Below are 26,802 nucleotides of genomic sequence, written 5' to 3'. Positions count from 1 at the left end.
TGCTGTGCGCCTATCTACTGATAGGAAGATGCAGGAAAGGGTAACAGCCCAGAGATTTCTGTTGAGAAATACAAAATAGTGCTTTATTCAAATTATTCTCATTCAAATTAGGCACTAGAGCCCGACAATGCTTCTCTCTGGCTGTAGTTGACAAGCAATGGATCAGGTCTGGAGACACACAGTCTGACAGCTTCACAGGAGCCCAAGAGGCCCTGTGTGTTTGTCACCATGGGGACAGGCAGGCTGCTCGGCTGGGAAGGCCACGGTGGGTAGAAGGGGCCTCAAATGGTGCTGCCACCAGTACCGATCTTCAAGTTTTGACCAATTTCCGGTGAAACAATTGCTTGCAGTATACCCAAGCAGCTCCTTTTCTTACTGCTTCTTTGTCTTTTTGTGTGTGTCTTTTTTTCTGGCCTTGGGGGCATTCCCAGTGGTGTTGGGGGCTGTTCTTGGCTCTTTGCCACACATGCGTTCAGTTCGAGGCACTGTCTCTCCCATCCCCACTGTTTTTGGGGTGGCTGAGTATTTCTTGCCCGTGGGAGGGAGAGTAAGTGCGGACACGCTCAGTCTGAGCCAAGCGTACGTGATACCCAGTGCACAGTACACAGAGGTGAGCAGCAGTGGGAGAAAGGGCAACTTCAGCTTCCAGGAGGTGAAGGGGAACACGAATTCACAGAAGGCTTCCAGGGGCCCCAGGCCCAGGAGGTAGACTGTTTCCATCCAGTTAAAAAGAGGCTTTTCTTTCCTGAAGGAAAAAAATGGAAGGAAAAGTCATCCTAGGGTAGCTAACATTCCTAACAACATTGTCTCCATGGTGAGCGAAGCCAGAGATTGTGTTCTAAGGGTATACGACACACCACACTGGAAAAACAGCGATTATACCAGCACAATAACACAACAATCTAATGGACCCAATGGACTGAAGAGATATATGTTAAATAATATAATTCATGGCTTAAAAATAGTCCCTCTTGGGCTAGAGTGACAGCACAGAAGGTAGGGCATTCGCCTTGCATGCGGCCAACTCAGGTTGGATCTCCGGCATCCCATGTGGCTCCATGAGTCTGCCAGGAGGGATTCCAGAGTGTAGAGCCGGGAGTAAACTGAGTGCTGCCAGGTGTGGCCCAAAAACCAAAGGAAAAAACAAGTACCCCTTGTACATTTATTCTTACTGCTTGTTTTTGTTTTTTGGGCCACACCCATTGATGCTCAGGGGTTAAAACTGGGATCCTGGGCACACCAGGCATGCGCTCCAAGCCTCTGAGTTAGTCCTTCAGCTCCTTGAATCCTTACCTCTAAGGAGATTTAGTATCACGGTAATGCTTTAAAAAAGGACCTAGAAAATATTAATGCCCTGCAGAAAATTTTCAGAAAGATTAAGCAATCATATATAAGCCCTGGCTCACGTAACCTCTAAATTAACTTTCTATCTTCTGAACTTGCCCATTAATTAAAAAAAATATTTTGGGCTATTTTTGGGGAGTGGGTAAAGGAAACATGCCTGGAGATGCTCAGGGCTTTCTCCTAGAGCTGTGCTCAGAGAACACTCCCAGTGGAGCTCTTGAGACTATGTGTAATGGGGTGGGTCTCACATCTGGGTTGGTTGTGTGCAAGGCAAGAGTCCTACTGTCACTCCAGGTCTAAACTTGCTTGTTCCTTGTAGCCACTTCACTCTATTCCTCCAGCTCTGAAGCTGCCTGCTCTACAAGTCCTTCTGTGTTTAGCCCTTTTCACTTAGCCCTGGTTGCCAAGGTTCATCTCTACTAGAACACCAAGAACTTGATCCCTCTCTGGGATTTGTTAATAGCCACATTTAATAAATCACATTTGGTTTATTTGTTCTCTTGCTGACCTGTGCTGATGAACACCTCGGTCACTTCTATCTTTAGGTCACAAACAAAATTTATGCAGTGACAGTTCCTGCATAGGTATCTGTTTAGTGATCTTTTCCAATTCTTTGGAGGTATATCACTGCAAAACAAATTGCTGGGTCTTGGCAAAAAAACCACCAAGCTCCTCCACCAAGCGCACACACAGACACACACAGACACAGACACACAGACACACACACACACACACACACACACACACACGCTCGAGCGCGCACATGCCACTGACTCTTCCCAGTCACACACACACACACACACACACATGCACGCATGCGCACATGCCACTGACTCTTCCCAGGTAGTCTGGTCTGGACTGATCCCTCTGTGGCCTTCTCATAAAGGTGGAAGGAAAAGGCTCCCTTTCTGCATGAACCACAACAGCCCAGGGCCACCCCCTCTATCTTCCTACAGAAATGGCCCTGCCCCACAACTTTACCTTAACAAACTGCCAAGACACCAAATTTGTTTCAGATCTACAGATCCTGGACCCCAAAATTTCATAGTAGTGTCAGTCCAGTAGTATGACAGAAAATCTGGCGGGCAAGTTCCCTAGGAATCTACCAAGCTCAGTGAGCCTAAATAGGCACACAGACGGTTCAACTAGTAACAACTGCAGGAAATAAATTCTCAGATACTGACTTTATGAAGAGATTTAAAATTATTTCAAATTGACCCTTATTGAGCTAAGTTTTAATAATCCTATTTGCCTTTGTGCTGTAATAAGAAACACTAAGTAAAGTTGTGCCTGCAAGCAGGCAGGCTACAGTGATGGGTGTGAAATCCATGAAACTGGTGAAGGGTAAGTCGTGCTGGGGGTAGGATTGGTGTTTGAACATTTAATGCTGCAAATGACTGTATTATGAATAATTTGGTAAATCACAATGTTTAATTAAAAAATTCAAAACATTGCTGGGTCTCATTTCCCTTATCCCCCCATATTTTATTTTTTAGGCTTTTGGACTATACCCGGTGATACTCAGGACTTACTCCTGGCTCTGTGCTCTTGGTTCACTCCAGGTGGGCTGGATGGATCATATGCAGTGCTAGGGATTGAATGTAGGTGGACTGTGTGCAAGGCAAGCACCTTATTCACTGTACTATCTCTTTGGCCCCAGAAACCTGAAGTCAGGGGCCAGAGAGATAGCATGGAGGGTAAGGCGTTTGCCTTTCATGCAGAAGGTCATCGGTTCGAATCCCGGAGTCCCATAAGGTCCCCGAGCCTGTCAGGAGCAATTTCTGAGCCTGGAGCCAGGAATAACCCCTGAGTACTGCCGGGTATGACCCAAAACCACAAAAAAAAAAAAAAAAAAAAAAAAAGAAACCTGAAGTCTTTTTTTTGTTTTTGTTTTTTGTTTTTTTTCGGCCACACCCCTTTGATGCTCAGGGGTTACTCCTGGCTAAAGCGCTCAGAAATTGCCCCTGGCTTGGGGGGACCATATGGGATGCCGGGGGATCAAACCGCGGTCCTTCCTTGGCTAGCGCTTGCAAGACAGACACCTTACCTCTAGTGCCACCTCACCGGCCCCAGATCTGAAGTCTTTAAAAAAATTTCTTAATTATTTTGAAGGGGTGATCTTAGGGATGAATTCAAAGCCTTTCAAAGCATGAATAATACCACTGAGCTACAACCCTAGGACCTGGGGGCCGCATTCCAGTGGTGCTGGACTTTAACTCAGGTTTCTTAACTAGTTCTTAGAACCTTCTGGCCCCTTAGGTTTTACTAACATAATCCATGAACATTTAAATGTGCAATTAATATGAGCCGGGACCAGAGAGATAGCACAGTGGTAAGGCGTTAGCCTTAGACACAGAAGGATGGTGGTTCGAATCCCAGCATCCCATACGGTCCCCCGAGCCTGCTTGGAGCAATTTCTGAGCATAGAGCCAGGAGTAACCCCTGAGTGCTGCCAGATGTGACCCAAAAAACAAAACAATATTATAAAAGTTTACATTACATGAATAAGGTTGAAATGTAGTTTATAGTAGTCAAAAAAAAATTTTTTTTTTTTGGGTTTTTAGGCCACACCCGGCAGTGCTCAGGGGTTACTCCTGGCTGTCTGCTCAGAAATAGCTCCTGGCAGGCACGGGAGACCATATGGGACACCGGGATTCGAACCAACCACCTTTGGTCCTGGATCGGCTGCTTGCAAGGCAAACGCCGCTGAGCTATCTCTCCGGGGCCCCAAAATTATTTCTTGTTTTTTTTTTTTTTTTTTTTTTTTCGGGCCACACCCGTTTGATGCTCAGGGGTTACTCCTGGCTAAGCGCTTAGAAATTGCCCCTGGCTTGGGGGGACCATATGGGACACAGGGGGATCGAACCTCGGTCCTTCCTTGGCTAGTGCTTGCAAGGCAACACCTTACCTCTAGCGCCACCTCGCCGGCCCCCCAAAATTATTTCTTTCTTTTTTTTTTTTTTGTTTTTGGGCCACACCCAGTAACGCTCAGGGGTTACTCCTGGCTATGCGCTCATAAGTTGCTCCTGGCTTGGGGGACCATATGGGACACCGGGGGATCAAATCGCGGTCCGTCCAAGGCTAGCGCAGGCAAGGCAGGCACCTTACCTGTAGCGCCACCGCCCGGCCCCCCAAAATTCTTTCCATTTTTTTTTTTTGTTTGTTTTTTTTTGGGTCACACTGGGCAGTGCTCAGGGGTTATTCCTGGCTCCAGGCTCAGAAATTGCTCCTGGCAGGCACGGGGGACCATATGGGGCGCTGGGATTCGAACCGATGACCTCCTGCATGAAAGGCAAACGCCTTACCTCCATGCTATCTCTCCGGCCCCCAAAATTATTTCTTTTTTTTTTTTTTTTTTTTTTTTTTTGGTTTTTGGGCCACACCCGGTGACGCTCAGGGGTTACTCCTGGCTATGCGCTCAGAAGTCGCTCCTGGCTTGGGGGACCATATCGGACGCCGGGGGATCGAACCGCAGTCCGTCTCCTAGGCTAGCGCAGGTAAGGCAGGCACCTTACCTCCAGCGCCACCGCCCGGCCCCCCAAAATTATTTCTTAATGATAGATAGCAAGTGAGTGATGACTTGAGACATTGGGGATTGACTCTAAGAGAGCATGAAAAAAATTTAAGTGATTGGAGCTATATTATATTTTCATTAAGACAATGGATAGGGGGCCGGGCAGTGGCGCAAGAGGTAAGGTGCCTGCCTTGCCTGCGCTAGCCTTGGACGGACCGCGATTTGATCCCCCGGTGTCCCATATGGTCCCCCAAGCCAGGAGCAACTTCTGAGCGCATAGCCAGGAGTAACCCCTGAGCGTCAATGGGTGTGGCCCAAAAACCAAAAAAAAAAAAAAAAAAGACAATGGATAAATAATTATATGGATTTTTAAAAAAGATAATATAACTATGCACTTAAAATATGTACATTTTATTAAATTGTTAAATTTATTTAAAAAACAAAACAAAACAAAAAAATGAATAAATAAATGAGCCATAAGTAAGCTTTTAAAAAGCCATATATCATTACATGAAAACCGGTAAGTGAAACAATATTCTTTTTTTTTTTTTTTTTTTTTTTTTTTTTTTTGTTTTTTGGGCCACACCCGGTGACGCTCAGGGGTTACTCCTGGCTATGCGCTCAGAAGTTGCTCCTGGCTTGGGGGACCATATGGGACGCCGGGGATCGAACCGCGGTCCGTCTCCTAGGCTAGCGCAGGTAAGGCAGGCACCTTACCTCGAGCGCCACCGCCCGGCCCCGTGAAACAATATTCTACCATAAAACATTACATGTATTTTAATTGTATTTGTGAGTATTTACATATCTTTTCTCAATTACCCAATTGATATTCCAATTTTCCATTTTCCTATATGCTATGCTTTTGTTTTGTTTGGGGCCATACCTGGTGATGCTCCAGGGTTACTCCTGGCTCTGCACTCAGGAATTATTCTTAGTGATGCTGGGGAAATCAAATGGGGCACCGGGGATTGAACCAGGGTTAGCGGAGTGCAAGGCAAATATCATCATTGCTGCACTATCACTCTGGCCCCATCATATAGGTTTTTAGGTTTGGATAATTCTTCCTCAAATATTCACATGACACAACATGTTCTGTCATGTCAGAATGATAGGAATATGGTGACTTCTGTTTATTGCCATTGAGAACGTCCTATTAAAATCATAATCGAAAATGCACTTATAAAAGTTCATTTAAACATTTGTAGTAAACATTTACAAGCGAAACAGCAATTAAAATACAACTTTGGATTACCTGAATAGAGTTTTCAGTGAAGAAATACTGTAGATGGTGAATACTAACATGAGCAAGATTTTAATGGGAAGTTCTGTTAAAAGAAAAAGAATTACAGATGGTAATTTAGTTGATGAAAGAATTGTGATAAAGACATACAAGCACAGTAACACAGCTAAATAGCACTAGCAATGATTCTTGGTGGTTGTTTTGGGTCACATGTCCCCATATTTAAGGGCTACTCCTGTGGTGCTAAGAGAACCAGAGTCCTGGGGGTCAAACTTGGGCCTCCTGCATGCAAAGCCTGTGCTAGCCTGCTCTGCACTCCATCTGGCCTTAAGTATAATTGGAAGATCTTCAGGGAAGCTACCCTAGTAGTTCCTGGGAGCCAATAGGGAAAATCCAATGATGCTGGGTGGGGTTATGTGGTTTCTGGGACTTGCAGTCTGGCTTTATCAGGAACCCTAAGCTCTGTCAGGTTTGAGAGCACGGACGAGCCCAGGCCTTCCGAGACACCAGACCTCTGTTTAATCAGAATGCGGCCATCTTCAGGCCAGGTGAAGAGGGCCGAGAGATGGAGAATAACCCTCTAAGAAGAACTTGTTTACCTGGTGCTGTGAAGAGCAGAGGGAAGAGGGAGTAATGTCCTGTTATGGCCAGAATCAGAAAAATCGAAGCATCTTCTGCGTTTCCCACTGACAAAAGGCTAAAAATAAAATGCTTATAATAATTTCTTAATACAAGAGAACCAGATACTTTAAGTAGATTGAAAAGTGTCTCTTTTCTTTGAACACATTATAAACAACACACACTTTGTCATTACTCTAAGTTCAAGTGAGGTTATCACGTTCTTCTTTATCAATCTTATTTTTGTCTTGAGGCTACACCTGGCTCAGAATCAAATAGGTGCTGAGGATGGAACATGGGTTAGCCTCATGCAAGGCAAGTGCCCTACCCTCTGGATGATCTCTCTGACCTGGTTTTTCTTTCCCCTTTTTTTTGGGTCACACCCGGCAGTGCTCAGGGGTTTACTCCTGGCTCTATGCTCAGAAATCACCCCTGGCAGGCACAGGGGACCATATAGGATGCCGGGATTCCAACCACCGTCCTTCTGCATGAAAGGCAAACACCTTACCTCCATGCTATCTCTCCGGCCCCAAACCCCAAGTTTTGGCCATTCTATTTGGATTTGTGTTGTAACAAGAACTATGAATTAAATGTGCTTGGCGTATATGGAGGCAGGCTATGTGGTTGGTGGGAGATTAGGGACACTGGTGATGGGGCCGGAGAGATAGCATGGAGGTAAGGCGTTTGCCTCTCATGCAGAAGGTCATCGGTTCGAATCCCGGCGTCCCATATGGTCCCCCGTGCTTGCTAGGAGCAACTTCTGAGATTGGAGCCAGGAGTAACTCCTGAGCAACTGCCGGGTGAGACCCCCAAAAAAAAAACCAAAAAACAAAACAAAACAAAACAAAACAAAACAAAAAAAAAGGGACACTGGTGAAGGGAAGTTCATTTGGTGGTGGGATTGGTGTTGGAATATTTAATGCCTCAACAATTGTATTATGAACAAGTTGGTAGACCAGATGTTAGAAACACTGTTACTTTACAGTGGACTCAACCCTTACTTTAAAATAACACTTAACAGACCTGAAGACCATGCTTTACCACAAGCTGTTGCCACCTGCTGTAAGAGTTTATAACTTGGTGGCACAGTTTTAGTCACTGCAGTATCCCTTACCCTCAAGATACAGAAACAATTCTGCAAACCACAGAATCTTTATGGGTGCAAGAATTACAAGTCAAGTATCAGTTCTGTCTACATATCAAGCTGTTCCAGTACACTTTTCTCTCTCTCTGCCTGTCTCACTGGGCATGATGGAAAGGACAGAATAGAAAACAAAAGGTTCACTGCAACAGCCCGTAGCTGCTGGCTGAGTTACCTGCTCACCTCATTGGGAGGATTGCTAGAAGAATGGCCTTTTCATGGACATGCCACCCAAACATGAAGGCGCTCAAGGCACAAAGAATCAGGCATCGAAGAAAGCCTCTGGGCCCTTGGGGTTTAAACCAAAGACAGAAAACAGAGGGCTAGAAATAACAGGCAAAGACAAGACTTCAGTATTGTTTCAAGCACGTGTGATAGCAATATTGTTCAGGTAAATAAATTCATCTCTAAAACAGACCCAACAACAGACTACTCTGTTCAACTTGGATAATTCATTACTTAGCGTAGTCTACCAAAAAAAGAAAGAAAGAAAGAAAGAAAATCATAAAATCTATCCAGGAAAAAGAGACATGTTTGAAAATAGACAAGATTGATATTCAGTACAATCCTGATCACATCTTCATAATTAGTTAGCTATAAATCAATTATGTACAAGTACAAAAGATATTTCAGGGCTCCTAATAAGCTAGATTTTGACGTACTAAGACAAAAGGAGTGTATTCTTTTTACAATAAAACCATGGCCTTTCATTTGCAGCTTATACATCTGAGGATTTAGAAATGGGGTTTTAGCTCAGTCAGAACGTCTATAAGCTATGTCAATAAAGCTGAATTCTGACATAAGTAAGTGGGTCTGGTGTCTTGCTAGCAGTTTGTTTAAACATGAAAACTAAAGCTGAGTGAAATTACAGGTAGGATTGAATGACCTAGTTCAACTCAACTACAATTCTATCATGACACTGACAGTATGAGTAAAATTTTATTATGAAGGCTGGAAGAGTAAGGCAAGGTGCCTTGCACACAGCCAAGTGGGGTTCAATTCCAGGCATCCCCTATGGTCCCCTGAGCACCACTAGGAGTATTCGAATCCTGAGTGCAGAGCCAGGAGTAATCCCTAAGGACCAATGGGCATGGGCCCTTTAAAAAGAAAACGAAAAATTCTATCATGATCAGCAGCAACAACAAAAAACCCACTATGAAGTTAGGAATGTGACTCAGTAGAGAATATTTGCCTCACATGTGTGGGGCCCTGAGAGTTCCCCAAACATTGGCGGGTATGACTCTGAAAGCAAAACCAGACAAATTCAACTCTAAATGAGGGCTTACTAGCTTATAGTGACTCAGACACTTCTGACTGTTTTGGGGTTGTACCCAGTTGCACTTTGGGGATCAGAGCTGGATTACTTCCAGTGTGCTGGGGAGTGCTCCCGGAGCTCCCTCGTGTGAAGCGCATACTCTAGCCCCTGCGTCATGTTCCTATCTGAGGCTTAGAGCGCCACGGCTGACTTTCAGCTCAACATCAAGATAAAATCACCGTGAGCCCACACAGTGATGCAGTTTTTAGCTCAAGAGGAAAAGAAAATCCACAGTAACAAACCCTGTTCGTCACTGCCACAAACATCTTCCTCTCTCCATTGGGTGGTCTAACAGGCTGAAACCTCTCCCAAAGGTTTTCTGACCATCACCCTTCTCTGTGGGTGTCAGGCCATACCAGGAATTTGCTAGAAAATGCCTCCATCTGCAGCGGGGTCCCAGCCAAGAATTGATCCTACAGCTGAAACATCTGGAAAGATGATTCAACTTGTCATGCCACAGCGCAGAACAGGCTTGAAGACAGAGTTCTCACCGAGATAGCCACCAGAGTGCAGATGAGGGTGGTCAGGGGTGTGACCGAGGGGACCACCGTGTGCTCCAGCTGCTGTACCACACCACCTGTCATGGAAGCCTTGGGAATCTTACTGGGATCCAGAAGCTTCAATTCTGAACCTATAGGTCAAGCAGGTTTTGTAACATTACTATCCACGGCAGAAGGTATTTTGCCAACCAAACCAGGCATAAAAATAAGAAAGTTCCTCCATCTAATTGCTGCTCTGGGTCCAAGATTCCCTGTGTTCATCCCAGTGATCTCGGGAAGCCCTTGCCCTGAGATCTACTGGAGAGCAGCTGTCAGCACTGGAATGGAATCTGGTCAGCCTCCCAGATGTGTGGCTTGAGAGCAACCGCTCTCACTGCTTAAAGCGAAGGACGTGCTTTCAGTGCAGGTCTGCCCATGCCTCAGCCCTGTTCTAATCTGTCTGTAAGCCAGGCCTAGTACTCTCCAGGCACGAACTTGTTTCTAGTATCCAGCCTCAGCTCTACTTCGTAAGGTGTGTTGGCCACAATGAACTAATATCTTTAACTGGTGTTCTTTGACAAGTCAACATAGCTTATACACTTTGTGAAGTTAACTTGATTCAATAACTTATCCGAGAAAGTTCCTAAAAGTGGAGGGCCCAGAGTCATGGTGTAGCATGTTGCCTGAGGCCAACTTTATATAGTACCCTAAGCCCATAAGGAGTGATCCCTAAGTGAAAAGCCAGGAGTAAGCCCTGAGTACCAGTGGGTGCAGCATTCCCTACCCCACTCAAAAGAATAAAAACTAGTTGTTTTCTTATGAACCAGTTATGCCTTGTTTATGTTTCTATTTGCAATCAACATCTATGATACAGGATTTGTAAGGGCAGGAATAGGCAGTTTCCTTCTATTCTCGCATAGAGGCATCTCAGACTTGAAAGTTTTAAAGCCACATCCATCCATCCTTGGGGGCTACTCTTGGCCAATACTCTGAAGTTGCTTCAGGCAGTGCTTGAAACCATGATTTGCTGGAGTCTGAACCTGGGCCCCCTACATTCAAAGCAGGCACTGAACCCTTTGAACTATTCCTTTGGTCTAATTACCAAAAAAAAAAAAAAATGCTTTCTGTGTGTGTGTGTGCATGCGTGTGCGTGTGTGTGGTAAAGCTGAATCCATGAGTAAATTAAGATTTCCTACTTATATGCATCAAAAATTAACAAGCAAGAGAAATAATGACAAGCAAATAATAAAACAGCAACGTTAAACAGAGGCGACTCAGGGCTTCATACAAAGCAGCACTCTAAGCCTTCTGAGCCATTTTCCGGTCCCCCAACACTCAAAGCCACTATTTTTGGTAATTTTTGCTGTTGGTTTTGGGAGTCTCCCCTGGAGTACAGGAGCCACTAGGCCTACTAGACCTAAGCCTGGCAGTGTTTATGACAAGCCATACTGTCAGGGTTAAATCTGGGCACACATTCCAACTCTAGGCACCACGTCCCGGCCCCTGGACTAGGTCTTTCATGCTTCATCTCATGCAGGAGAGGGAGGGCTTAGAACTCAGATGCAAACCATACATCCTTCTTTCCTGGTTCTTAGTATGCTAAGTTGCCCATGGTAAATACTATTGGTAATTGTCTTCTAACATGGCAGTTTTCTCCCAGGAAGGAGTCAAAGAAAAGTCGTGCAGCCACAGTGCTCTTTCAGAATGGGGCAGCCTCAGTGTTGAGAGCAGCTGGCTTATTCTGAAAGATGAAATTCAGAGCCACTCTCCCCTTCCTCGCCGTGACTAGCCCATCAGAATTAGTGTGAACAAGGAGGTTTGCTGCCGTACCAATGACACATAGCACTTTGTCCAAGAAATTGTACAGCGCCCAGAAGTTTGGAGCCCAGTAGGCGTGGCACAGGCCTCGCTTGAAAGGGAAGAGTCGGGCGAAGACTTGATGCAGCTGATTCTGTGGGAAAAGAAAGCAAACCATCATCCATTTTCTGCAGACTGAAAGAGAACCAGGGTCAGAATAAGCAAGCTGTGGGGCAGATTCCTGGTCTTTGTTATATCCAGGATGGAGTAGGTGGAACTGTTGCTGAGCATTTCAAAGAAACTTTCTGTTTAACTTGCTTATGTTGAGTGGGACAATATAGGCCAGAGCCCTCTGAAACACCTGTGCAGTATTGTTCTGAGGCAAATGCGATGAGAGCAGGATTTGTCCTGTGCCAAGAACAGACTGGTGAATCCAACCCACACAGCCAACAGTGACAGTGGGGGAAAGTTGACAAAGATATAGGACTTTTCAATTCAAGCTGGAATTAGAATTGGTTGGTTGACTTCTGAGTCAGGATAAAAGGACAAATTTATTGAAAATCCATTAATTCTCTGACTGAAACCCATGGTGCTTAAATAAAGATATTATTAAAAAAAATAAAGAAAATTCACATTCTTTTTTTTTTTTTTGGTTTTTGGGCCACACCCTGTGACGCTCAGGGGTTACTCCTGGCTATGCGCTCAGAAGTTGCTCCTGGCTTCTTGGGGGGCCATATGGGACGCCGGGGGATCGAACCGCGGTCCGTCCTAGGCTAGCGCAGGCAAGGCAGGCACCTTACCTCCAGCGCCACCGCCCGGCCCCCGAAAATTCACATTCTATACACTATATGGAATGTCTGTTATCAGGGCAAGACCATAAAGTGTTGTATTAATTTTTTTTGTTTTGTTTTTGTTTTTGTTTTTGTTTATGGATCACACCCGGCAGCGCTCAGGGGTTACTCCTGGCTCTAAGCTCAGAAATCACTCCTGGCAGGCTCGAGGGACCATATGGGGCACCGGGATTCAAACCACCATCCTTCTGCATGCAAGGCAAACGCCTTACCTCCATGCCATCTCTCCGGCCCCCAGTGTTGTATTAATTTTATGATTGCAGAGAAGTTACTTCAAGGAGGTTATTTAGCATTCATAAAAAATGCAAATTATGACCATGTTAGGTATGATAAACAGCAAAACAAACATAAACAAATGGGTACATATCAATATGCATAACAATGAGAGAAGACCATGGGCTTCTGGGACATCACTGAGGAGAGAAAGGGAATAATTTAGCTTGTTTAATACATTCCTGGTTTCATATTTTGTAAACAACACAAACGAATTGCTTTATATAAAAATGAAAGGCTTACCAAGGCTAGAAAAGGACCCAATGAAAGAGCAGAGACTAGGAAAACTATCAGTCCCAGGGAAATAAGACGAATAAAGCTGAAACTTGTCCACTGGATGGACCCATCTACGAAAAAGAAACGTCCTCGTTAACCAGGGGCACCGGCAATTGTCAATGTCACATATCGCACTAGAGTTTATCAACCTTTATCATGTGGCAAGAGCAGAGGTCAAGAGCTGAGAGCTACTCGTTACTCTTATGACACACTCTCTCTCTCTCTCACCCAGCCACAAGGCACCAACTCAAAGTCTACGTTAGGTTTTAAAATTTACCTGGCTTATTTGCAGTGAAACAGTAAGATCGAAGCAGATATATAACATAAGTTGGTGCTACATAGAGGTAGATGTGCTTGAAATGTAGGAGAACAGCAAAGAGAAATGCTCCTTCCAAATGCCTTTTCTGAAAGATTCAGAAAGGAAAAAAAAAATCACCATAATATTCCTAAAATAAATGCAGTAACATAATATCCTTGATTCCGAACAGATAAAGAATACCAGCAGAAAAACTGGTGAAATCTTAATTTCCTAATGTTGGTTTATAACTTTTTGGGGGTCTTTTTATGATGCTGGAAATTGAGCCCAGAGCCTTACCCAAGCAAGACAAGTGTTCTACTGCTGACCTAAATCCTTGGCTAAGGTTTCTTAGTTGCTTATTTTGTTTTTAGGCCATACTCAGCTGTGCTTGGGGGACCTTATGTGGTGCCAGGGATCAACCCCAAGTTAGCCACCTACCACCTTACCCTTTTACTATCATTCCAGGCCTGGTATCTGAGAAATTTTTTTGCTTCTTTTGGTTTTGGGGCCACACCTGGCAACATTCAGGGGATACTCCTAGCTCTGCACTCAGAAATCACTCCTGGAAAACTCAAGGGACCTGTGTAGAGTGCATGCAAGGCAAACTCCCTCCTCACTCTGCTATCGCTCCAGTGATATGATGTTATATGCAACATACAACATCAAGTGAAAAAGGATGGAATATATAAGAACTCTCTGTACTAACTTTGTTACTTTCCTAAAATTATTTCAATAGTATTACTTAAAAAAGAAAAGGAAATTGGTCATGTAGAGGTACATCTACTTAACTGATCTTCTCTGAGCTGCACACAGAGAAATAGTTCATCAAGGACTAACGGAGGACAGGTAGGCACTTCCTGTGCATGCTACTGCCCAGCTTTCACCCCCAGCATGATAGATGGTTGCCTAAGTCCTGCAGTTTGCAGACTCAGGAGTCAGCCCTAAGCAACATTGGGTGTGAAACAAAATCGCAGAGAAATTCCAAGTACTGAGGTGTGTATGTTGATATGCAGTAAAACAAATATAAATACGTACATGTGAATATGAACAAAAATGGGGGGAAAAAGAGACAGTGTTTGCTTTGCATACAGATGATTTGATCCCTGGAGCACCATCAGGAGTGATCCCTGAGCACAAAGCCAAGAGTAAGGCCTGAGAACTGCAGGGTATGGCCCAAACTCTACCTCATCCCCAGAAATGTTAATATGGTACTTTTTGTGTGTGTGTGTGTGTGTTTTGGGTCACACCCGGGAGTGCTCAGGGGTTTTTCCTGGCACCGTGCTCAGAAATCGGTCCTGGCAGGCATGGGGGACCATATGGGACACCGGGATTCAAACCAATGACCTTCTGCATGAAAGGTAAACGCCTTACCTCCATGCTATCTCTCCGGCCCCAATATGGTACATTTTATGTGTATCTTACCACAATTAAAAAAAACTTATTTTAAAAGAGAGATTCCGGGGCCGGGGGGTGGCGCTGGAGGTAAGGTGCCTGCCTTGCCTGTGCTAGCCTAGGACGGACCACGGTTCGATCTCCCGGCATCCCATATGGTCCCCCAAGAAGTCAGGAGCAACTTCTGAGCACATAGCCAGGAGTAACCCCTGAGCGTCACAGGGTGTGGCCCAAAAACCAAAAAAAAAAAAAAAAAAAGAGAGATTCCGAAACACCTAACGAAGGAAATACAACATCTGGAATGTGTTTCAAAATAGCTGTGTGAATATGAACGCATGTGTGTTGATGATTGTACTACTTTCTCTATTTTATTTTTTTGGTTTTGAGGCTACACTCAGCGGTGCTCAGAGGTTATTTCATCAGTCCTGGTGTTGCTCAGGGAACCAGATAGGATACCCGGGATCAAATGTGGGTTAGCTGTATGCAAGGCAAGTGATGTTGTATTAACTCTTCAGCCGGCTCTCTATTTTCTCTAGGATTCATTTTCTGGAAATTGCGATGAGAGTAAGATCTAGACAAAACTCTCCACGCAATATTAAAAACACAAGCAAGTCATTCCAGTTAGCTTTATACAAATCCAATGGGTTAGTAAATTTGCTTTTTGATTGTTTGGGGGCCACATTCAACTGTATTTAGAGTGGAGTCCTGCTTGTGCACTCAGGGATTACTCCTGGTGGCAACTGGGGATTATATGCAGTGCTGAGTATTGAACCTGGGTTGGATGTATGCAAAGCAAATGCCTCGCCTGCTATGCTATCTCTGACCCCACACCCTCTCCTGTCCGTGCTATGATTTTTTTCCGGCCACAACCAATGATGCTGAGGGCTTACTCCTGGCTTTGTGCTCATGGATCACTCCTAGCGGGGCTCAAGGAACTCGATGTGGTGCTAGGGATTGAACCTGCGTTGGCTGTGTGCAAGACAAGTGCCCTGCTATAGCCCCCATGAATCAAACAGATATTTATTGGGGGGGGGGGGCGAACACACCTGGCAGTGCTCAGGGTTACTCCTGGCTGTCTACTCAGAAATAGCTTCTGGCAGGCACGGGGGACCCTATGGAACACCGGGCTTCGAACCAACCACCTTAGGTCCTGGATCGGCTGCTTGCAAGGCAAACGCCGCTGTGCTATCTCTCTGGGCCCAGGGCTTACTCTTGACTCTGCCCTAATCGATCATTCCTGGCAGGCTCCATGAAGAAAGCTGGATATCGAACCCAGTTTGGAAGCATGCAAGGCAAGCACACTAACCTCTGTACCATCACTCTGGCCCCATCAATAGGTATTTACTAAGTCTTAGATCTACTGTTGAAGTATAATCATAACAACATAACAACAGAGTATATACTCTGAAGAAAGTAAAGCCCAGCGAATTTGATCCTCATCCCATAGTTTTAGTTTCCAGAGAGGATCTGGAAGTATGAAGAGTTGCAAAATGATGCTTCAGTACCAAAGAGCTATTTTAACTAAAGATCAGGCACATACAGTAGATGTCGTCAAACACAACATATGAGTCTAAGTAAAGGGAAAAAACCAACAACCAAACCTCAGGGCTGGGGAGATAGCACAAGGGTGAAGGAGTGTTTGCCTTGTAGGCAACCAACCCCAGTTTAATCCCTGTAACCCTTATAGGGTTCCCTGAGCACTAACATAAGTGATCCCTGAGTACAGAGCCAGGTGTAAGCCCAGAGCACCACTATGTAGGCCTCTAAACAAATCAAACTAAAACTAGAAAACACAATACCCCAGCCACAACAAAAACCCGAGTTGACTATGACTAAAAAGAGTGGCTTCTACCTACCTCCCATGGATGTGAGAAGGATAAAATGAGAGAATGTTCCTAGGGTTCATCAAAGCAAAGTGCCAGGGGCCATGGAAGGTCACTTCCTTCTCTGTCTCATCAGGTGTGTTCTAGAACAGATCAATTAGGAATAATAAGGAAGAAGAAGGGAAAGCTTCCAGATCTCGAGTAATCAGCTTGTTAATTTATGATCTCGAGAAGATCGAGCTTGGTTGTTTTGACAAACTTTTGCTTCCTGAACCAGCCCATTCATTGAACACCACTGATGCATAGGTATATATGACTTCTTATGCCTAAGAGGAAGAAACAGCCAACCTGTAGTTGACAGAGAACTTTATAAAACAGATGGTCAGGCTGGTGAGCATGCAGAAGGCCCAAATTCAATTCCCAGCACTGCAGAGTCCCCATTGCCAGGATAGCCCGAGAGCACTAAGCAGGGAGTAACCCCTAAGCACTGCTAGGTGTGTTCCAAAAAAACACCAAAAAAACCCCAAAAACAAATAAAATTGAAATGGATCTTTCTGAAGTCCCCATGATGCAGGAAAACCCTCTTTGCAAATAAAAACGTCAGAGACACAATAGAGGGAGTGAGATGCCTGTTGTACACGAGCCTGATTTATGTTTGATCCCTGGCCCCAATGGTCGTGTCCCCCCAGCCCTCTAGGACTGCTAAGGATGCCTAAGTAGAGAACCAGGAGTAACCTCGGAGCACAGCCATGTGTGTGTGGCCCCCAACCAAAAAAATATAAACAAAAGATGAAACCAGGGGTAAATTTCACTTCAAAGATGAAAAGACAGGCAAATTTCAATTCAGGTCCCCGCATCTCAGATACTATAGTTTCGGCTCTTCTACACTACAAGCTTCTGCTGGTATAGCTCTACCATTAGTTTTTATATCACAAACACCATAGAAAATGTCATGCTGGGCTCGGAGAGATAGCACAGCGGCGTTTGCCTTGCAAGCAGCCGATCCAGGACCAAAGGTGGTTGGTTCGAATCCCGGTGTCCCATATGGTCCCCTGTGCCTGCCAGGAGCTATTTCTGAGCAGACAGCCAGGAGTAACCCCTGAGCAGCACCAGGTGTGGCCCAAAAACAAAAACAAAAACAAAAAAGAAAATGTCATGCCTTGGTAAGAGAAAAACTCAAGTTTATTTAAGGCTTGCCATAAATAAACAAGTTTTTTTTTTGGTTTTTGGGTTACATCCGGCAGCACTCAGGGGTTACTCCTGGCTCTATGCTCAGAAATTGCACCACCGTCCTTCTGCATCTAAGGCAAACGCCTTACCACTGTGCTATCTCTCCGGCCCCCAAGTTTTGATAGCATAATTTTGTTATGTGTAAATGAAAAAAAAGTATTTGAAAAAATAGAAGGAATTTGTCTCTAGCCTTTGATGATGCGACTGTTTAATTAAGCTTACCCCTTGTTCATGGCACTGTTGCCTTTAGCTAAAAACCGTATTTGAGGGGAAAAATCTGATTAACCCATTTGTGTTTACCTGAAATAATCGTGCAATGGAGAGCAGCATTAATCCAAATAAAAAGCCATTATACTGGAAATGAATATCTGGACTTAGGTCAAGGACAGATAACAAAGGATCCCAAATTCACACTGCTCTGTGAAACAGATAAAATTATGAAAACTCGCATAAAGACAAAAATACTAGTTTAAAAAAAAATCCATGCCATGTCTGTTTTCAAAAGCAAGCCAAGTGTTAGAATTATAGAAAGAATTATTAGCCTTGTACTGAGCATGTATTAGAATAAACACGTGAATGCATATGAAATATCAAGGATACGGTCCACAATCAACAGCCCAAAGTTCCACAGCAGTAATACAGAGAGAATGAACTTTGGCTTCTCAGTAAGTTCTTTGCATGCTTTTTTCCCATCGACGCATTTACAGCACCTATATATTAAGACAGCAAGAAGGAATCAGCAGCAGCAGTATTGTTTTTTGTTTGTTTGTTTGTTTTTGGGCTACCACTGGTGATGCTCAGGGGATCCTCCTGGCTCTGCATGTAGGAATCTCTTCTGGTGCTGCTTGGTGGACCAAATGGGACATTGGAGATCAACTCTGGTTGTGGGGCAAACACCCTCCTCCTTATACTAATGCTTGGCCACTCAGCAATGACTCTGATTTTCTCCTCCAGGGAACACAATCATCTCTCGTCCATGATTTACCTCATAATCCACTGTGACCCATTTTCTTTTTTTTTTTTTTAATTTAATTTAAATTTTTTTTTTGTGACCCATTTTCTTAGGAAGGAGGCAGCAGAAACAAAGACCCCAAGTTCAGTTCCATGCTTCTCTTACCTTTATAATTCATTTAATAAAATTAAGATTTATGAGCTAAAAAAATGCAGGGGCCAGGTATTTAGCTTAGCGATAGAGCACATGTTTCTCAAGTACTCCATCATAGACAACACAAACTAAAAAAAGGGCAGACCTGAGTTATTCAACACTTCCAGGAACACATCATCCTATTGGTCAAATTAAGGGCAGAACTGTGAATTAGTTTCACCTGGATGCCCATGAAACTAAAAACCAAACCAAAACAAAAAGAAAAAAAACCAAAACCAAAACCAAACAAAACCTTGAAACCTGACATTAAAAAAAAGCAGCTTTTAAGGCCAGAGCGGTGGCACAGCATTAGGGCATTTGCCTTACATGCACCTAACCTAGGATGAAACGTGATTCAATCCCTGGGGATCCCTCAAGCTAGGAGCTATTTCTGAGTGCAGAGTCAGGAGTAACCCTTGAGCATCATTGGATGTGGCCCCAAAACCAAAAAAAAAAAAAAAAAAAAAGCAGCATTTTTTTTGGGTTAGTTTTACTGGGTAGATTCTTTGGAGTAGAGGGGTTGGGCCATACCCAGCTGCATTCAGGGATTATCCTGGCTCTGTGCTCAGAAATTACTCCAGGCAGGCTCAGGAGATGATCTGAGATGCCAGGAATTGAGCCAGAGGGGGCTGTGTGCAAGACAAAGACCCTACCTCCTGTGCTATTGCTATGGTCCCCAAAAAAGTAGCTTTAAAAGCAAAGATTATACCTGAATGAGAAGAGAAGTTGAAATAATGTGCAATGGGATATTGGTAGTCATGATTAGATGGTTAAGAATATGGACCATGGGGCCGGAGAGATAGCATGGAGGTAAGGCGTTTGCCTTTCATGCAGGAGGTCATCGGTTCGAATCCCGGCGCCCCATATGGTCCCCCGTGCCTGCCAGGAGCAATTTCTGAGCCTGGAGCCAGAAATAACCCCTGAGCACTGCCGGGTGTGACCCAAAAACCAAAAAAAAGAATATGGATCATTCGCATGCAAGGCAAATGTTATAACCCCTAATTCTCCAGTCTAAATCAGTTTTACTGTGTATGCATTATTTTTCTGAGAAACAGAGAGAAACAAAGGAGTTACTCAAAGTGAATGTTAAGGATCCAGAACACATCCAAGGATCTTGTTCCTCCCTGGAGAAGGTCTCAGCTGAGAGTTCATCAGACAGAAACTCACTCGTAATAAGGGTCACAGCTCTGTCACATTCTACTTGCAGGCTTAAGTATGAGGAAAGACTAGAAACCAAAATTCGCTGAGAACTTACTACAAAAAGTCAGTGTAGGAGTGTAAACATATAAGGTGTAAACATGGCATAAAAGAAGCAGAGTTTCCATGAAGGAAAGATGACAGAACCATGAGTTAAGAGCTTGCTCAGTTGGCTGAGCACATACTTTGCATCTAGTAAGCACTAGCAGAGGTAGCCCAGAGCACACCCCTCCCTGTGAAAAATTACATCCACAAAACGGAACCCAGAAAATCTGGAAGTACTCAGTAAGAGTCCCTGAGAATGGAAAATCCACCGGTGATAATAGGTGGCTGCATGAGCACCTTCACAGGGCTCATACCCAGGACCAGAGTCAGACAGGGAAGCCTCTGGAGGGCAGCGAAGGAAAATAAAAGCAACAATAAAAAACAAACAAACAAACAAACAAACAAAAAAGGGCTGGAGAGATAGCACAGTGGTAGGGTGTTTGCCTTGAGGCACCAACCCAGGATGGACCCCGGTTCGGTTCCTGGAATCCCATCTGACACCCCCCCCCCCCGCACCCCCCCTCCCAGCCTGCCAGGAGCGATTTCTGAGTGTAGAGTCAGGAGTAATCCTTGAATGCTACCGGGTGTGACCCATACCCCAAAAAATAAAAAAACAAAAACAAAAAACTGTGTGGGAGAAACAGCATTGGCTTTCCCAGCACTTATACACTCATTCGATTTTAGTCTTGTCAGCTTGTATTCCTTTACTTTAACAAAATTCAGTGAGACTGGACTGTGCTCATCCATGAGTTTTAAACACAATGACAGTTAGGAACTGATGTAGCATTTTTTTGTTTTGTTTTGGGAGCCACACCCAGCTGTGCTCAGGAATAACTCTTGGCCCTGTACTCAGTAATTACCCCTGGTGGTGTGCAGGGGACCATATGGGATGCCAGAGATCAAACTTGATCAGCCACAGGCAAGACAAGAACACTCACTACCTGCTATATTATTGCTCTGGCCCAAGGTAGCATTTATTTATTTATTTTTTTGGGTCACAACCGGCAGCACTCAGGGGTTACTCCTGGCTCTGTGCTCAGAAATCACTCCTGGCAGACACGGGGGATCACATGGGCTGCTAGGATTCGAACCACCATTTGTCCTGAATCGGCTGTATGCAAGGCAAACGCCCTGCTGTTGTGCTATCTCTTGGCGCCCCCAATGTAGCATTTCTTATAATTAACTTGATTTCCTCCAAACTAGGGACAAGTGTACACGGTTTAATGTGTTTCTTCCCTGGCCTCATCCTCATTCCTCAGCACTCTGCACACGGAGCGATGGTGTCTGACTTACTCATGAGCCGCGTACACAAAGAGTAAGTCCGCAAAGATGACGGACAGCCTCTGGAAAAGCAGGGTCCTGGAGCTGAAGTAGTTGAGATTCTGGACACTCAGCATTTCCGGATCGAAGTATTTGGCAACATGTGACAGAGCGAACTCGAACCACGCGAAGAAAGGAGGGTAATCCAGGGTCCACTCTGAAGTCGCCTGTGTGTGGTGAAATCGAAGACAAGTCTAAGTAGCCGAATCAACAGCCAAGTACTAAGATGCTGAGAAGTCTCATTCTTTGCCTTTACACAAAACAAAACTGCGTGGCCGGATCGATGGCGCAAGGGGTAAGGCATCTGCCTTGCCGGCACTAGCCTAGGAAGGACCTCGGTTCAATCCCTGGCATCCCATATGGTTCCCCAAGCCAGGAGTGATTTCTGAGTGCATAGCCAGGAGTAACTCCTGAGTGTCACTGGGTGTGGCCCAAAAACCAAAACCAAAATCCCCCTGCATTTCAGAAGCTCTAAATTTGGGGTGGGGAGCTTAATGGGCCCCGCCATGTAGATACTCCAAGCTCAATCCCCAGTACCACATGACCATGTGTGTGGCCAACTGTCATGCGAATACCCAGGCTAGAGCCCTGGTACATGCTTCCCGAAATTTTTGCTGGAACATGGAGGCTGTGGCTTGTGGTGATGCTGGGCAGAGGGCAGGGCCCATGCAGAGTCTAATGACTGATCACAAGCTGCACCATCTTTCAAGAGGGACCTTTGATATTGAGAAATCAGTATTCCACATAATGCCAAGAAATGAATATCAAGTATGAGTTTTAGCCAGTATATAGCTCAGTACTATGTAAGACTCTGGGTTCAATGGTCAGCACCATGCCCAAACCAAACCAAACATTACCTCCTACTTGATTGCTTTTTTTGTTTGTTTTTGGGCCACACCTGTTGGGACATAAATCACTCCCGGCATGTCCGAAGGACATATGGGATGCTGGGGGATTGAACCAGGGTCAGTCTTGGGTAGGCCGTGTGCAAGGCAAATGCCCTACCACTATGCTATTGCTCCAGTCCCATACCTCCTACTTGAAAATGCAGTATCTCAGACCTCATTCTCTCTTAGAGAACCATGGATTTTATGGAAACTTAAGAATTTTTCTACCTTTATTCCACTGACACACATCCATGTCCTCATCTGTTATATCAGAGAAAATATGCTTAATTTGCTTCACATCAACAACATATTTCTATCATTTCTTCTTTTTATTTTGTTTTTGAATTGCACCCGGTGGCACTCAGGGGTTACTACTGGCTCTGTGCTCAGAAATCACTCCTAGCAGACTTGGGGGACCATATAGGAAGCCAGGGATCAACCCGGGTCAGCCGTGTGCAGGGCAAATGCCCTTAAACCACAGTGCAATCACTCTGGCCCCTTTATAATTTCTTTTTTTTTGTTTGTTTGTTTGTTTTGGGGCCACACCCGGCGGTGCTCAGGAGTTACTCCTGGCTGTCTGCTCAGAAATAGCTCCTGGCAGGCACGGGGGACCATATGGGACACCGGGATTCGAACCAACCACCTTTGGTCCTGGATCGGCTGCTTGCAAGGCAAACGCCGCTGTGCTATCTCTCCGGGCCTCCTTTATAATTTCTTAAAATAAAAAAATAAAAAAAGCTATTTAATTTTCCCAAGTTATTTCAAGAATACAGCTTTACCATTTTAAATTGCATTTGTTTGGGAGCCAAAGCTGGCAATACTCAGGAGCTTCTCCCAGCTCTGTGCTCAGGGCATTCCTCCCCCCCCCACACCATCCCCCCCAGATTACACAAGATTTGGCTGGGAAGAGAAGGCATTGTCAGAGAAAAAGGAAATGGGGAGTTCAGGATAGGACTCAGACAAAACAATGGGGTTGAAGAGATATATTGATGGGCCCAATATATGCTTTGCATGTGGGAGGCAGGCCTGGGTTTAAACCCCTAATACCACATCCTATGCCCCAATCCCTACAGAAGCAAAAAAACCCCTTCTAACCAAAAGGGGATGACTGTAACTTACCTCTTGATACCACTGTGCTACTGGCAGACTGTGTGTAACCGCAAGCCAGTTCCGATGTACTTCGAAATCCGTGGAATGGCTACATCAAAGGATTTGGTAAATCAAATGAGTTAACACTTAATTTATAGTTGGAGAACAAGGCTTTAAAGCATATATTCATAGCGAGACTCTGCTAGGTTTCCTAACCAGCTCCTCCTGTGTCTTTTTCCCTGACAAACAAAAGGATCTTCTTTGACTCTAACTGATCTGCCCTGGACGATCTTATTTGCATTCACTACTTTACTCTCTGCACAGCAATGACTCCAACATCTTTTCCGAATTACAGAGGCAAGTACCTCCACCCTTCTACCTCTAGGATGACCTGAACACGCGACCTGATATGCAGACACCCTGAACATAGGTACAGCTTCCCCATCCCAGCAAGACCTTACTGAGTAAGTGTCAGAAAGCAAGAGTGACAGCGCAATGAGGCAAGGCGCTGGCCCAAGCAGCTGACCTGGTTCCACCCTTGAACACTGCCAGCTATGACTCTTCCCCCCACACCCCACAAACAAGACAAAGCCCTCCAGCCAGTATCCTTCCTGAGAGCTTGCTTCCCATTTCATGAAGCATGTGTTCCCTCCTTGCGACTGTCTCCAATAGGAGTGAGCATGGAAGTGATGGCCAGAGCCCTCCAAAGCATGGTGCAAGCTCCACTGAGCTCGGGGGGTTATTTCATTCAAGTCCTGGCGGACACACAGCCAACTGGGGAGGTGGCTGTGACCCCAGGTTACTACTGCTGCAGCAAGATGGAACAAAGAAGGGCCAGAGGAGAGATAGCATGGAGGTAAGGCATTTGCTTTGCATGCATTAGTACGGTGGTTCGAATCCCCGCATCCCATATGGTGCCCTGAGCCTGCCAGGGGCGATTTCTGGGTATAGATCCAAGAGGAACCCCTGAGCGCTGCCGGGTGTGACCCCAAAAATAAAAATAGATGCAACAAAGAAAGCAGCAAGGAAGGCAGAGGAAAGGGAGGGAGGTCTGCAAAGATGCAGAGGACGCCCAGGGCTACTGGAAGTGGGCGGGAAGGACAAAGATCAGCCACCCCTAAGTGGCAGAATGCTGGGGGGCTGCCCCACCAGGCACCCCTGAACCCCGGGGCCTCCCCCAGGCTCATCCCCCTTCCCTGGGCCTCTGCAGCCAGCCTGCCAGGAGATCGGGATCTCCGCTGCTCGGCCGGGCAGCGCCTGTTGCAAGCACCCAGTGAGCACCGCTGCCTGCAGCGACAGCAAGAGGGCGCGAGGCCCCGGGGCCCCGGGCACTAAATCCTGGCAGGCGGCCTGGAAGCGACGTCGGGTCGGGGCCTCCATCCGGCCGCCCCCGCCCTCCCCAGCCTCCGCCCGCACCACTCGTTCTCCCGCTCTCTTGGTTCGGGTGGACGCCCTAGAAACGCCTCTGGGCTCGGGGCCCTTACTAGGTCGGGATCAGGAGGCATTTGAAGAGGGTCACGCCGAGCGCTAGCGCCGAGAACCAACCGCCGCGTCGCGCCACCATGGTTGCAGTCCCCGCGCAGGCCACTTCCGGCACACGGGGATCTGCTTCCGGGTCGTAGGTCGTGGCGCCTGCGCGGTAGAAGGGACTGGCTATGTCAAGGCCTGGAGCCTGAGACTGACATTCTCTCTCTCTCTCTCTCTCTCTCTCTCTCTCTCTCTCTCTCTCTCTCTCTCTCTCTCTCTCTCTCTCTCTCTCTCTCTCTCTCTCTCTCTCTCTCTCTCTCTCTCTCTCTCTCTCTCTCTCTCTCTCTCTCTCTCTCTCTCTCTCTCTCTCTCTCTCACTCAGTCTCTCCCTCTCTCTCTCTCTCTCTCTCTCTCTCTCCCTCTCTCCCTTTCTGTCTCTGTGTCTGTCTCTCTCTTCCTCTCTCCTCCTCTCTCCTCTCTCTTTCTCTTTCCCTCTCTCTCTTTCTCTCTCCTCTCTCTCTTTCCCTCTCTCTCCTGTCTATCTCTCTTCTGTCTCTCTCTCTTTCTCTCTCTCCTCTCCTCTCTTTCTCTCTTTCCCTCTCTGTCTCTGTGTCTGTCTCTCTCTCTCCCTCTTTCTCTCCTCCTCTCTCTTTCCCTCTCTCTTTTTCTCTCTCTTTCCCTCTCTTCCCCCCCCTCTCTTAATTGCATCCAGGGCCCACCTGTTCATTTCTCTGTTTCATAATATTTCCGCTTACAACATGCTTTTATGCTACATAAAATTCTACAGATCATCACATATGTCTTTGAGTGCAATTATTTAGTGTATTACACATTTTAAACTATTCTTTTCTCTCCACCCCCAAATCCACCAGCAATAAGACAAAATCAGAAAACATGTCACCTTTTGATCTGTGCAAAAGCCAAGATCACTATATACAGACGACTTGTTGTTACAACCAGGACTGGACAGTATGCATCCAAAGCCCAACAACAACAACAACAACAGCAACAAATAACTCTAGCCTAGGTTTTGATCTACGATCTGCTCAACAAACAAGATCTCCAATTCCAGAGGCCTGACTGAGACAACCGCAACTGAACGGGTCTTCTGGAAACATAACGGAAGACCTTATCCCAGGCTCCATCCTAGGAGCAACATAATGACCAAGACCACCAACTACAGAAGATGGATTAAAACGACACCGAAGAAGCATAACTGGTAGAACCACAAAGAAAGACTTCATCATAAACTCCATTACTTGAGCTGCACAGTCACCAAGATCTCTAGATACAGAGGTTTGATTTTGCCATCCAAGATGAAGCAGAAGTCTTCCATACACCACGAAAGCACCAAGGGGAGAATAAATGATCATGCAAGGAATCTATAGTTAATTCCATGACAACATACTTCAGGGATGGAGAAACCCTGTATCTCTTAGGCCAATGGAATTCCCTCTACAATATCCCCAATAGTTACTGTGCCTATACAGGGGGAAAAAGAAAGGAAAAAAAAAAGCACAAAACAATCATTTTTCCACATATTTATTTATCGACTGATCGATTTTTTTGACATCTCTATTTTGGAGTAGAGATTGAAGTTGATGTACCCAATATTATTTTATTTTATTTTATCTTATCTTTCTCTTTCTTTTTGCACTCCAGCATGATTTGATTTCAGAACCGAGACTATTGTGTGGTGCTTGTCTTTATTGCTGTAGTGCTCACTGGATATTTAATTTGATATTTTTTCTGTATTGTTGTGATGTTTCAATTACCTTTCTCAAACTAAGATTGAAAGCCTCTAGAAGAACTCCGCCCATTTTCAACGTATTTGACTTCTTTTTTTTTCTTATTTTGTACCCCAATCTATTGCTTTTCTTTCCTTCAAACAAAACCATATAACTCGATTTATGTAGCTCCTCCTCTTAATAGAGGGGGAAACAAGGGAGGGTACCAGGACCAAAAAGATATATGATCACTAATAGTAAGCTAGGCAAAGATGGGACCACCTACTCTAGCAGCCCGGGAGGTGATGGTGGGATATATGGATTGCAGAAAGGGA

The 26,802-nt window shown here is 45.3% G+C and overlaps 1 protein-coding gene across 1 annotated transcript; it reads right to left on the bottom strand.

The window, feature by feature from the left end:
* On the bottom strand, positions 1-24,852 carry ALG8 (ALG8 alpha-1,3-glucosyltransferase). The gene is made up of 13 exons (XM_049776241.1): positions 24,758-24,852; positions 23,304-23,382; positions 21,271-21,464; positions 18,192-18,301; positions 17,892-17,959; positions 13,126-13,252; positions 12,816-12,919; positions 11,482-11,602; positions 9,664-9,803; positions 8,041-8,180; positions 6,698-6,795; positions 6,111-6,183; positions 1-745 (listed from the first exon to the last, which is right to left on the bottom strand). The coding sequence occupies exons 1-13, from the start codon at positions 24,835-24,837 to the stop codon at positions 373-375; spliced, it is 1,707 nt and encodes a 568-aa protein (XP_049632198.1). The 5' UTR covers positions 24,838-24,852; the 3' UTR covers positions 1-372.
* Positions 24,853-26,802: the final 1,950 nt, after the last annotated feature.

Source organism: Suncus etruscus, chromosome 7 (genome assembly GCF_024139225.1).
Source record: "Suncus etruscus isolate mSunEtr1 chromosome 7, mSunEtr1.pri.cur, whole genome shotgun sequence".
NCBI lineage: Eukaryota > Metazoa > Chordata > Mammalia > Eulipotyphla > Soricidae > Suncus > Suncus etruscus.
This window is presented reverse-complemented; position numbering and strand designations above follow the sequence as displayed.